General features: G+C 49.4%; 2 protein-coding genes across 7 annotated transcripts in view; one reads left to right on the forward strand and one right to left on the reverse strand.

Annotated features, from left to right (window-relative positions):
* The window catches only part of LOC135714648 (diuretic hormone receptor-like), a 185,262-nt gene that overhangs the window by 9,669 nt on the left and 163,557 nt on the right, over positions 1-12,036 (forward strand). The gene's annotated exons all lie outside the window — the stretch shown is intronic.
* On the reverse strand, positions 3,585-3,959 carry LOC135714651 (histone H2B-like). The gene has a single exon (XM_065238032.1). It carries the CDS (start codon positions 3,957-3,959, stop codon positions 3,585-3,587), a length of 375 nt encoding a protein of 124 aa, XP_065094104.1.

The following is a 12,036-nucleotide window of genomic DNA, read 5'->3' on the forward strand; positions in this document are numbered from 1 at the left end:
ACCTGATGATATGCGATGCAATGCTATGGAAATGGTTTTACGTCATGCAAATCAATAACTGCGCTCCAAACGACCGATCGATCTATCTGAGTGCAAATGAATTTCAATTATACCAGTTCCGTGTTGTTTTGCGATGAACTACTACTAAATAGGCAGTAGTTGCTGAACCGACATTCAAAGCTGTTGATAACAATTAGAGGGAATTTGCTACCTTGGAACAAAGATCATTTTGCGCTTGGCACGCTCGTTGATGATAGTGAGTAGATTCCCGAATGTAAAATTTAATGGATTTTTTTTTTGAGTCGGATCCTCGGATGGTAATCTTATAATAATAATAATAATAATAATAATAATAATAATAATCAAATGTTCAGCTCTGTTATAAAGCGAAGCATTTTGTATTGTTTGTATGCATTTTATCATAAATGTACATGGAACAATCTAGCAGATTTGGAGTTGTTGCAGTAGCCAAAATCAGTGCTGGAAAATCTCGACCGTTCTCGACGATATTGGCAAAACAGCTTTCGTCACTGTCACTAAATTGAAATGATCATCATTTGTTTTCAGCTAAATGCCTAACAAACAAAAATTAATTAAGTAAATTAAATCCACCGAGCCGTCAAAGTGAACATGTACCTACATCATCAACTGCATGAATTATTATGAAAGAATAATTGACATCTTCCATCACAAAAATCAGCACTGGTCAAAACAAAGTAACTTCTTACCCGGGACCACACAAGCTTTCATTTCCGCCTTATAGATGACAATCTGAGATTGATTGAAGGTTGGTGTTTATCACGGTGGGAAAATCTCGAACATATCAGCACGCGACTCTCTGCGACGATATCGTTCGACGTTGTAAAGTCACTTGAGTCAGTTGCCTTACGACAACGACGACGGCGACGATAAGAGCCACGGGAGGAAATGATGTAAGATGTAAACAAAAGTAATCAGATCTGTTTGCGCATGGTCTCAACTAATAATTGTATGAGATTTCGTTGTCCGATTCAAGCTTAAGCTCTCAAGTTGTTTGTTAACTTCCTAGCGTAACAACTACTTTGTTCCTCCATGATCGACCGAGAGATAGAAAATTCCATACTTTCGATGCTAAGAATAACTTACTGGAGTGTTCAAATATTAGCACTTGTCTATTTTGGAATCACATTTGAAACCATTGCGGCACCTGTATCAGACATACTAACAGGGTGTAAAATGTCGTTTAGTAGCAATTAGCACCTGGTCGGCATCCTCTGTTGGCTCCAATGGACGTTTTATCAGATGTGAAAATCAAATCCCATTAACTTTAATGCACACATTTATATTTTAAAGCTATGCTAACATTGCGGGAATATTGGGGTTAGCAAAGGCGTGGCAAGGTTTTGAAGCACAGGGGGCAAAACAAAGAAATGAAAGAGTGGCAATTTAAGGAACTGACAATTGGTCTTTTACTATCCGGATGCATATAGGTCATTCCACCAAAAGTGACCGAGAAAGATTATAAAAGTGAAAATGACGTGGTCCGATTTGGACCAAATTGGGAGGAGTTAATTATTTCAGACCATCTTTTAAATTCCAAATTGTTTAGCCGATCCCGTCTAAATTCTTCAAAAAAAGTAAAAAATAAAAAAAAAATACATTGCCCTAAGTTACAACTTGCTTTTTAGCCTCTTCATTTTAATATAGAGCAGCTCCACGCTAAATGACGAATTAGGAAAACTTTATGAAACTTTACATAATTGTTAGTTATAGGCAATGATTAACATTTTTGTTAAAATACGGTTATTATTGTAACTTGTAAAACGGAAGCGGTACTTCTGCTCTAAATGAAACAAAGTTTAAGAGAAAAAATAATGTTTATCTGGGAATAATCAATCTAAGCCATGGCCCACTTAGTAATGGAACAAACTCTTTTGCCTATTACAGCGCTCCTAATGGACATTTTGGGAAGTTTTTGACGTCTATTTGTTGACAACAACCTTCCTAGAAATACCGTATGGCGCGTGCTCAAAACGTACAACAAAACCTTGACGACGAATCGGAAGCCTCAAAGTAAACGCCGCCAACCTTCAGCTCCAGGTCGTGAGGTTCATCAGAAGCAACCCAGGTCAGCAGTTCCATTTCAAATGAAGATTTAAAAAAAAAAATCTGATCGACCTTCTACGATTATGTTGCAACTTTGCACAATTGTTCTTTTTTAATTGTGCAACATGCCATTTTACATATTTGGTTCCCTAGTTTTGTACACGACTAACACTTGAAAAAAAGCGGCGCCGGTGGTGTAGTAGTAAGCGTGATTACCTCTCACCCCAGCAGGTCTGGGTTCAATCCCAGTCGGCGCCGCTGGGATGTTCTGAGGCATAACATCTCTGATCACGCCTTCCTTCGGATGGGAAGTAAAGCCGTTGGTCCCCGGTTCATGAGTTGATGGGTCGATAGGTAGGGTTCAGGTGTGGGAGCTGCCTTCCTGGCGTCGGTAGCATTGGTGCTCAGCACGGAAAACAAGATCGACGAAAAACAAATCCAAGGAAAAAAAAAAAAAAAATAACACTTGAAAAGGGCTTATGCAAAAATGATACACATCAACAGAAAAACATTTATCTCGCGAACGATTTGTTTGATCGAGATGGTGTCTTCAGCGAAGTTGCGGACAAGTATTGTGCCTTTCAAGGAAAAACATACACTGTAAAAAAATATTTTATTATTTACAAAAAAAAAACTACAAGGGACAGCCCTATGGGGTTGTACGCGATGGTGACGTAAGACTACGTGGTCTTATATAATAAATGGTAATGTGTATCTTTATTCAGCTAGGTATTAATCTGAACCATATTTTAATTATTTTCCTTACCTCATTTTTATATTTTCATTTTCTGTTCTATTTAATATCGTACAGATTTGTCTTGAATCTGATGAAATATTGCTTGGAGCCAATGCCCATGATTTCGCTGGGTAATCAAAATTTTTATTCAACAGATTGCGTTCAACGTATCCACATCGTATAATGGCCGCACCAAGCAGACCGCTCGTAAGTCCACCGGAGGAAAGGCTCCTCTCAAACAGATGGAGGAGTGAAGAAGTCTCATCGCTACGGGCCAGGAACTGTCACTCTGCGTGAGATCCATCGTTACCAGAAATCGACCGAGCTGCTGACTGCAAGTTGCCTTTCAAGCGTCTGGTCCGTGGAATTGCCCAGGACTTCAAGACCGATCTGCGCTTCCAGAGCTCGGTCGTTAATGGCCTTACAGGAATTCAGCGAGGCCTATCTGGTCGGTCTGTTCGCCATCCATGCCAAGCGTGTCACAATTAATTCATGTTCCATATTCGGTTTTCACAATGTGTACCCCCATATAGAAATCACAGAAGTCCTACGTCAAAACCGTACGGTCGTGTCATGGATGCAACCTCTTATTCTTTTTGTCAACATTATTTTCATAAGGCAAATCAACTGATTTCTTATCGCGAACTTTGCTAACGCTGCTTTCGAACATTTAAAAGTTCAATAAATCACCAAAACCTCTTTCACGTTGGAAATCGATTTGTGGCCCTGAAAAGGGCCGATTGATTATTTGGATGGTACGAATTTACTTGGAGCTAGTGTACTTGGTGACAGCCTTGGTTCCTTCAGAGACAGCGTGCTTGGCCAACTCACCCGGCAGCAGCAGACGGACAGCAGTTTGGATTTCGCGGGAGGTGATCGTCGGGCGTTTGTTGTATTGAGCCAGACGGGACGACTCAGCAGCAATACGTTGGAAGATGTCATTGACGAAGCTGTTCATGATGCTCATGGCCTTCGACGAGACTCCGGTGTCCGGGTGGACCTGCTTCAACACCTTGTAGATGTAGATGGTATAGCTTTCTTTCCTGCGCTGTCTCCTCTTCTTCTTTTCTCCCTTGACGATGACTTTCTGCGCCTTTCCGGACTTCTTGGCGGCCTTTCCACTGGTTTTCGGTGCCATAGTTTAGCTGTTCGCTTCGGTAGAGAATATTCGACGGTGGTGTCTCGTTTTGTGCCCGTGGCATAAGAAGCGAAACTCCTCCCCTTTTCAGTATTTTGCTTCCCACTGTATGTATTGTACCCTCCCTGTATTAATAATATACTCGACGCAGGTATAATTATCCCCTAGATGAGGGAAATACACCGACCCATCATTCGCTGCCAGACTGTTGAGCAGTTCAGTCGATTTGAATTCTCTCTAGTTTCGTTCGTTCGTTCGCAAGTCGAATTAGCTCCGCGTTGTATAGTGACGCTCTCACTGACCCAGCCATGGGTAAGAAATCGCGCGGTAACGCGAGTGCCGGCTTACCGGGAAAACAGACTCTCCCAGGAGACGGCGCGACCACCGAGCCAGCTCAGAAGAAGCAGAAGAAAACCCCATTGCCCGTCCCGACAGGCGTTGCGGACCCGCAGCCGGGGCCTCCCGGAACTAAACGACCCAGACCTGAAGACATCAGCGCCACCGCATCAGCAGCAAAAAAGCTGCTGAGCAACAATCCGTTCTCCGCCCTGCAGAACGGAGCCCAGCCGCAGTCGGACCCTGAGACGGTGCCTAAAAAAGTTAAGTTGCCACCCTTCTATGTGAAGGGCTTCCCTCCCGGGCTATGGGAGCAGCTGGATTTCTACATTAAGCAGGGCCTTCGCTGCACCATTCAACGGTGCACGGAAGGCTACAAACTGATGGTCTCGGCCGAAAATCACTACAACGCAGTCCAGGCCCTCTTGGACAGGATGAAGCTGGAGTACTTCTAACACGACGTCGAGACCACCAAGCCGCTGAAAGTGGTGCTGCGCGGGCTCCACGACATGGACACCACCACCTTAATGGACGAGATTAAGGCGAACGGCCTCAAGCCGGTCGAAATCCACAAGATGACCCGCAGCAAGGCCATCAAGTATCGTGACCAGCTCTACTTGGTCCATCTGCAGAAGAACTCCACAACCGTGAAGGATCTCCATACGACACGCACACTGTTCCACATCGTAGTGAAGTGGGAGCGGTATAAGCCAACCCACCGTGGCGTCACTCAGTGCTCGAACTGCCTATTGTTCGGGCACGGCACCAGGAACTGCCGCATGGCCAGCCGCTGCATCAAATGCGGCAAAAACCACAAGATCGACGACTGCGACAGCATCGAGGAAGCCGCTCCCACATGCGCCAACTGCGGTGCTGCCCACAAGGCCACGAGTAAGGCCTGTCCGAAGCGGGCCGAATACGCCGAGATCCGGAAGAAGGCCTCGTCCAACAACCAGCCCGGTCGCAAGAAGGTCCCGGAAAACAACGCGCAGAACTTTCCTCCGTTATCACCGGTCCAACCACGGCCAATTCCAGTGTTGGCGCCGCTCCCGCTCAACCAACAGTTGGCTGCTGCCCAGTCGGCTGCCGCTGCAGTACCCAGTCAAGCCTCCGGCCCATCGACGGATCCCCCTGCTCCGGGATTGGCCGGTACAACCGGTGAAGCTACAGACGATTCTCCGCTGTCAACGGATGAGATCGTCACACTGTTGGCCCAGGCCATCATCATCAAGCGCACCTGCGCAACAAGAACACAACAGCTCCAAGCTATCATCTCCTTCGTCGCTAATTATGGACCGTGAACCCATAAAGATCGCCAACTGGAACGCTCGCTCCGTAGGGGCGAAAAACATTGAGCTTGCAGACTTCCTCCGCAAGCACGACATCGACGTGGGCCTCCTCACCGAGACCCACCTCAAGACCGGTGACAGCTTCTGGCTGCCCGACCACAGCATTGTCCGGCTTGATCGCACCAGCTCCAGGGGGGGCGGTGTCGCGGTCATCATCAAGAAAGGCATCAAGTACTGCACCCTACCCCACTACCGCACTTCCATCATCGAGGCCGTCGGCGTAGAGGTGGAAACATCGACCGGAAACATCCGGTTCATCGCCGCCTACTGTCCCCGGCAATGTACCGTTAGCAATGGTACAGCACAGCAGTTCAAGAACGACCTTGCCATCATAACCCGCACCAATGCCCGCTTCGTAATCGGAGGGGACCTGAACGCCCGGCACGAGGCCTGGCGGAACTACCAGCAGAACCAGAACGGCCGCCTGCTATTCGACCATTCCCAGCATGGTCTCTATTCCGTCTGGTTTCCGGACGAACCAACCTTCACATCACCGACGGGCAACCCATCGACGCTGGACCTGTTCTTGGCAAACACCAGATTAGCCAAGCCGGTTGCCGTCAACGACCTGAGTTCGGACCACCAACCGGTGCTGACCGAGCTGGGCTACAACGTGGCCCCTGCACCGTGCCAGCGGAAGGACTACCATCGAGTCAACTGGGTCCAGTTTCGACGCGTGGTCGACCGCCACATCGACGACAACCCACCACTCGACACAGTGGAGGACATCGACCGGGCTCTGGAGGGTCTCCATCAAGCCATATCCGTGGCTGACGAAGAGTGCGTTCGACGAGTTCCTGTGAGGGGTAAGTTTCAAGCAATTGATTCCCACACCAAACTCTTGATTCGGCTCAGAAATGTTCGTAGACGCCAGTTTCAGCGGACTGGGGATCTGCAGCGTAAATACGAAATGGTCGATCTGAATCGGCAGATCGCTTCCAGAATGGTCTCAATCCGGAACGAGAGTTTCGGGCGGCTCGTTCAGAACCTGGACGACCGTTCCAGACCATTCTGGAAGGTTGCCAAGGTGCTGAAGTCTCACCCCAAGCCCATTCCACCACTTAGAGTCAATGACGAACGGCTTATCACCAACGAAGAGAAGGCCAATGCGATTGGGGAGCACATTGCCCAGTCGCATTTGCTTGGCTCTAAAATCCCAAGTCCACTCGAGAACCAGGTTGCGCAGTGCGTCCTGACGTTAGATGCCTCCCCTTGTGCCGTCCCTCCAGAAGAACGGATTACAGAGGAACAAATTTGCTCAGCGCTGAAATACAGTAAGAACATGAAGGCTCCCGGGTTTGACGGAATATTCAACCTAGCGTTGAAAAATCTCAGCCCGAGGGTGCACTCGCTGCTAGCTGCCACCTTCAACAGATGCTTGGAGCTGCACTACTTTCCAAGCATCTGGAAGGTGGCAAAAATCATCCCGATCCGCAAACCTGGGAAAGACCCTTCACTACCGTCAAGCTACATACCGATTAGCCTGCTCTCAGCGCTGAGCAAGCTGTTCGAAAAATTGATCCTCAGCCGACTAAACAAGTTTGTGGAGGAACATGACATTCTTCTTCCGGAACAGTTCGGGTTCCGTAAGGGGCATTCCACCAATCATCAGCTAGTGCGGGTGATGAATAACATCCGGAGTAACAAAGCTGTATCCAAGTCCACAGCCATGGCCTTGTTAGACGTCGAAAAGGCGTTTGACAATGTCTGGCACGACGGACTTATATACAAGCTTTGTAACTCCAACTTTCCACCATACCTTGTGAAAATCACCCGTAACTATCTCCAGCAAAGGTCGTTCAGGGTGTCGTTGAATAGTTCCCTTTCGGGACAATTTCCGATCCCAGCAGGTGTTCCGCAAGGGAGTCTGCTGGGACCACTGCTTTACAGCATCTACACGTCGGACATCCCTCCTCTAGGAGACGGTTGCGTGTTCTTTCTGTTCGCAGATGACACCGCGATAGCCGTGAAGGGTAGGATGCCTCGTGAAATTACGAACAAGCTGCAACGATGCCTTGACACCTTTACTGATTATGCCACCTCGTGGAAAATCAAAATCAACGCCTCGAAAACCCAAGCGATCATGTTCCTTCACAGACAATCACCAAAACTTAAACCGTCTCCCTCCTGTACCGTAATAATGGATGGTACAAGGGTCGAGTGGTCCACTGATGTTACTTATCTCGGGATGTTGTTCGATGAGAAGCTCCTGTTCCGCTCGCACATAGAGAAAACCCTAGTTAAGTGCTCCGCCTTGGTTAGGTGTTTGTATCCGCTCATTTGCCGCAGATCCCGCCTCTCAAGGCAAAACAAACTGGCTGTTTACAAACAGATCATAGCCCCCGCGATCTTCTATGCCGCCCCGGTGTGGGAATCGTGCGCTCAGACCCACAGGAACAAAATCCAGGTTGCACAGAATAGAGTGTTGAGGATGATCCTAGATCGTTCATTCGACACAAGAATAGCAGACCTCCATCAAGAGGCAGAAATTCCCAAAGTAGATTCCAAAATTGATGATATGACAACTAAATTTATTCAAAAATGCAATCTTTCTGAACATGCTTTAATAAGCAATTTGTACATAGTAGGTTAAGTGTATATAGTAGAGTAGGTTAGTTTTAAGCTGTAAATAGTAGTATTAAGTAGTTTCTCTTCAAATTCTAAAAACAAAACAAACCAATCCCACCAAGGTGGTCGACCGTGTACTAAGTCTAGGACTAATTCTGTAAAACAAATTTTGAATTTTGCCCATACCTAAAGATGAAGAAAGCAATTAAATCACTTAGTAAAAAATTTATATGGTAATCGTCCAAGTTAAACTAAAATAAAGATCATTTAAATACACCGACCCACACATTCGCTGCCAGACTGTTGAGCAGTTCAGTCGATTTGAATTCTCTCTAGTTTCGTTCGTTCGTTCGCAAGTCGAATTAGCTCCGCGTTGTGTAGTGACGCTCTCGCTGACCCAGCCATGGGTAAGAAATCGCGCGGTAACGCGAGTGCCGGTTTACCGGGAAAACAGACTCTCCCAGGAGACGGCGCGACCACCGAGCCAGCCCAGAAGAAGCAGAAGAAAACCCCATTGCCCATCCCGACAGGCGTTGCGGACCCGCAGCCGGGGCCTCCCGGAACTAAACGACCCAGACCTGAAGACAGCAGCGCCACCGTATCAGCAGCAAAAAAGCTGCTGAGCAACAATCCGTTCTCCGCCCTGCAGAACGGAGCCCAGCCGCAGTCGGACCCTGAGACGGTGCCGAAAAAAGTTAAGTTGCCACCCTTCTATGTGAAGGGCTTCCCTCCCGGGCTATGGGAGCAGCTGGATTTCTACATTAAGCAGGGCCTTCGCTGCACCATTCAACGGTGCACGGAAGGCTACAAACTGATGGTCCCGGCCGAAAAACACTTCAACGCAGTTCAGGCCCTCTTGGACAGAATGAAGCTGGAGTACTTCTCCCACGACATCGAGGCCACCAAGCCGCTGAAAGTGGTGCTGCGCGGGCTCCACGACATGGACACCACCACCTTAATGGACGAGATTAAGGCGAACGGCCTCAAGCCGGTCGAAGTCCACAAGATGACCCGCAGCAAGGCCATCAAGTATCGTGACCAGCTCTACCTGGTCCATCTGGAGAAGAACTCCACAACCGTGAAGGATCTCCAGACGACACGCACACTGTTCCACATCGTAGTGAAGTGGGAGCGGTATAAACCCACCCACCGTGGCGTCACTCAGTGCTCGAACTGCCTATTGTTCGGGCACGGCACCAGGAATTGCCGCATGGCCAGCCGCTGCATCAAATGCGGCAAAAACCACAAGATCGACAACTGCGACAGCATCGAGGAAGCCACTCCCACATGCGCCAACTGCGGTGCCGCCCACAAGGCCACGAGTAAGGCCTGTCCGAAGCGGGCCGAATACGCCGAGATCCGGAAGAAGGCCTCGTCCAACAGCCAGCCCGGTCGCAAGAAGGTTCCAGAAAACAACGCGCAGAACTTTCCTCCGTTATCACCGATCCAACCACGGCCAATTTCAGTGTTGCCGCCGCTCCCGCTCAACCAACAGTTGGCTGCTGCCCAGTCGGCTGCCGCTGCAGTACCCGGTCAAGCCTCCGGGCCATCGACGGATCCCCCTGCTCCGGGATTGGCCGGTACAACCGGTGAAGCTACAGACGATTCTCCGCTGTCAACGGATGAGATCGTCACACTGTTGGCCCAGGCCATCATCATCAAGCGCACCTGCGCAACAAGAACACAACAGCTCCAAGCTATCATCTCCTTCGTCACTAATTATGGACCGTGTACCCATAAAGATCGCCAACTGGAACGCTCGCTCCGTAGGGGCGAAAAACATTGAGCTTGCAGACTTCCTCCGCAAGCACGACATCGACGTGGGCCTTCTCACCGAGACCCACCTCAAGACCGGTGACAGCTTCTGGCTGCCCGACCACAGCATTGTCCGGCTTGATCGCACCAGCTCCAGGGGGGGCGGTGTCGCGGTCATCATCAAGAAAGGCATCAAGTACTGCACCCTACCCCACTACCGCACTTCCATCATCGAGGCCGTCGGCGTTGAGGTGGAAACATCGACCGGAAACGTCCGGTTCATCGTTGTCTACTGCCCCCGGCAATGTACCGTTAGCAATGGTACAGCACAGCAGTTCAAGAACGACCTTGCCATCATAACCCACACCAATGCCCGCTTTGTAATCGGAGGGGACCTGAACGCCCGGCACGAGGCCTGGCGGAACTACCAGCAGAACCAGAACGGCCGCCTGCTATTCGACCATTCCCAGCATGGTCTCTATTCCGTCTGGTTTCCGGACGAACCAACCTTCACATCACCGACGGGCAACCCATCGACGCTGGACCTGTTCTTGGCAAACACCAGATTAGCCAAGCCGGTTGCCGTCAACGACCTGAGTTCGGACCACCAACCGGTGCTGACCGAGCTGGGCTACAACGTGGCCCCTGCACCGTGCCAGCGGAAGGACTACCATCGAGTCAACTGGGTCCAGTTTCGACGCGTGGTCGACCGCCACATCGACGACAACCCACCGCTCGACACAGTGGAGGACATCGACCGGGCCCTGGAGGGTCTCCATCAAGCCATATCCGTGGCTGACGAAGAGTGCGTTCGACGAGTTCCTGTGAGGGGTAAGTTTCAAGCAATTGATTCCCACACCAAACTTTTGATTCGGCTCAGAAATGTTCGTAGACGCCAGTTTCAGCGGGCTGGGGATCTGCAGCGTAAATACGAAATGGTCGATCTGAATCGGCAGATCGCTTCCAGAATGGTCTCAATCCGGAACGAGAGTTTCGGGCGGCTCGTTCAGAACCTGGACGACCGTTCCAGACCATTCTGGAAGGTTGCCAAGGTGCTGAAGTCTCACCCCAAGCCCATTCCACCACTTAGAGTCAATGACGAACGGCTTATCACCAACGAAGAGAAGGCCAATGCGATTGGGGAGCACATTGCCCAGTCGCATTTGCTTGGCTCTACAATCCCAAGTCCACTCGAGAACCAGGTTGTGCAGTGCGTCCAGACGTTAGATGCCTCCCCTTGTGCCGTCCCTCCAGAAGAACGGATTACAGAGGAACAAATTTGCTCAGCGCTGAAACACAGTACGAACATGAAGGCTCCCGGGTTTGACGGAATATTCAACCTAGAGTTGAAAAATCTCAGTGCGAGGGTGCACTCGCTGCTGGCTGCCATCCTCAACAGATGCTTGGAGCTGCACTACTTTCCAAGCATCTGGAAGGTGGCAAAAATCATCCCGATCCGCAAACCTGGGAAAGACCCTTCACTACCGTCAAGCTACAGACCGATTAGCCTGCTCTCAGCGCTGAGCAAATTGTTCGAAAAATTGATCCTCAGCCGACTAAACAAGTTTGTGGAGGAACATGACATTCTTCTTCCGGAACAGTTCGGGTTCCGCAAGGGGCATTCCACCAATCATCAGCTAGTGCGGGTGATGAATAACATCCGAAGTAACAAAGCTGTATCCAAGTCTACAGCCATGGCCTTGTTAGACGTCGAAAAGGCGTTTGACAATGTCTGGCACGACGGACTTATATACAAGCTTTGTAACTCCAACTTTCCACCATACCTTGTGAAAATCACCCGTAACTATCTCCAGCAAAGGTCGTTCAGGGTGTCGTTGAATAGTTCCCTTTCGGGACAATTTCCGATCCCAGCAGGTGTTCCGCAAGGGAGTCTGCTGGGACCACTGCTTTACAGCATCTACACGTCGGACATCCCTCCTCTAGGAGACGGTTGCGTGTTCTTTCTGTTCGCAGATGACACCGCGATAGCCGTCAAGGGTAGGATGCCTCGTGAAATTACGAACAAGCTGCAACGATGCCTTGACACCTTTACTGATTATGCCACCACG

This window comes from Ochlerotatus camptorhynchus, unplaced genomic scaffold (assembly GCF_037179485.1).
Source record: "Ochlerotatus camptorhynchus isolate MF236.1 unplaced genomic scaffold, CSIRO-AGI_Acam_v1.1 ptg000686l, whole genome shotgun sequence".
Taxonomy (NCBI): Eukaryota; Metazoa; Arthropoda; class Insecta; order Diptera; family Culicidae; genus Ochlerotatus; species Ochlerotatus camptorhynchus.

Bases quoted from the DNA above. Each gene is read 5' to 3' on its own strand.
- LOC135714651 (XM_065238032.1), bottom strand. From the start codon at position 3,959: ATGGCACCGAAAACCAGTGGAAAGGCCGCCAAGAAGTCCGGAAAGGCG.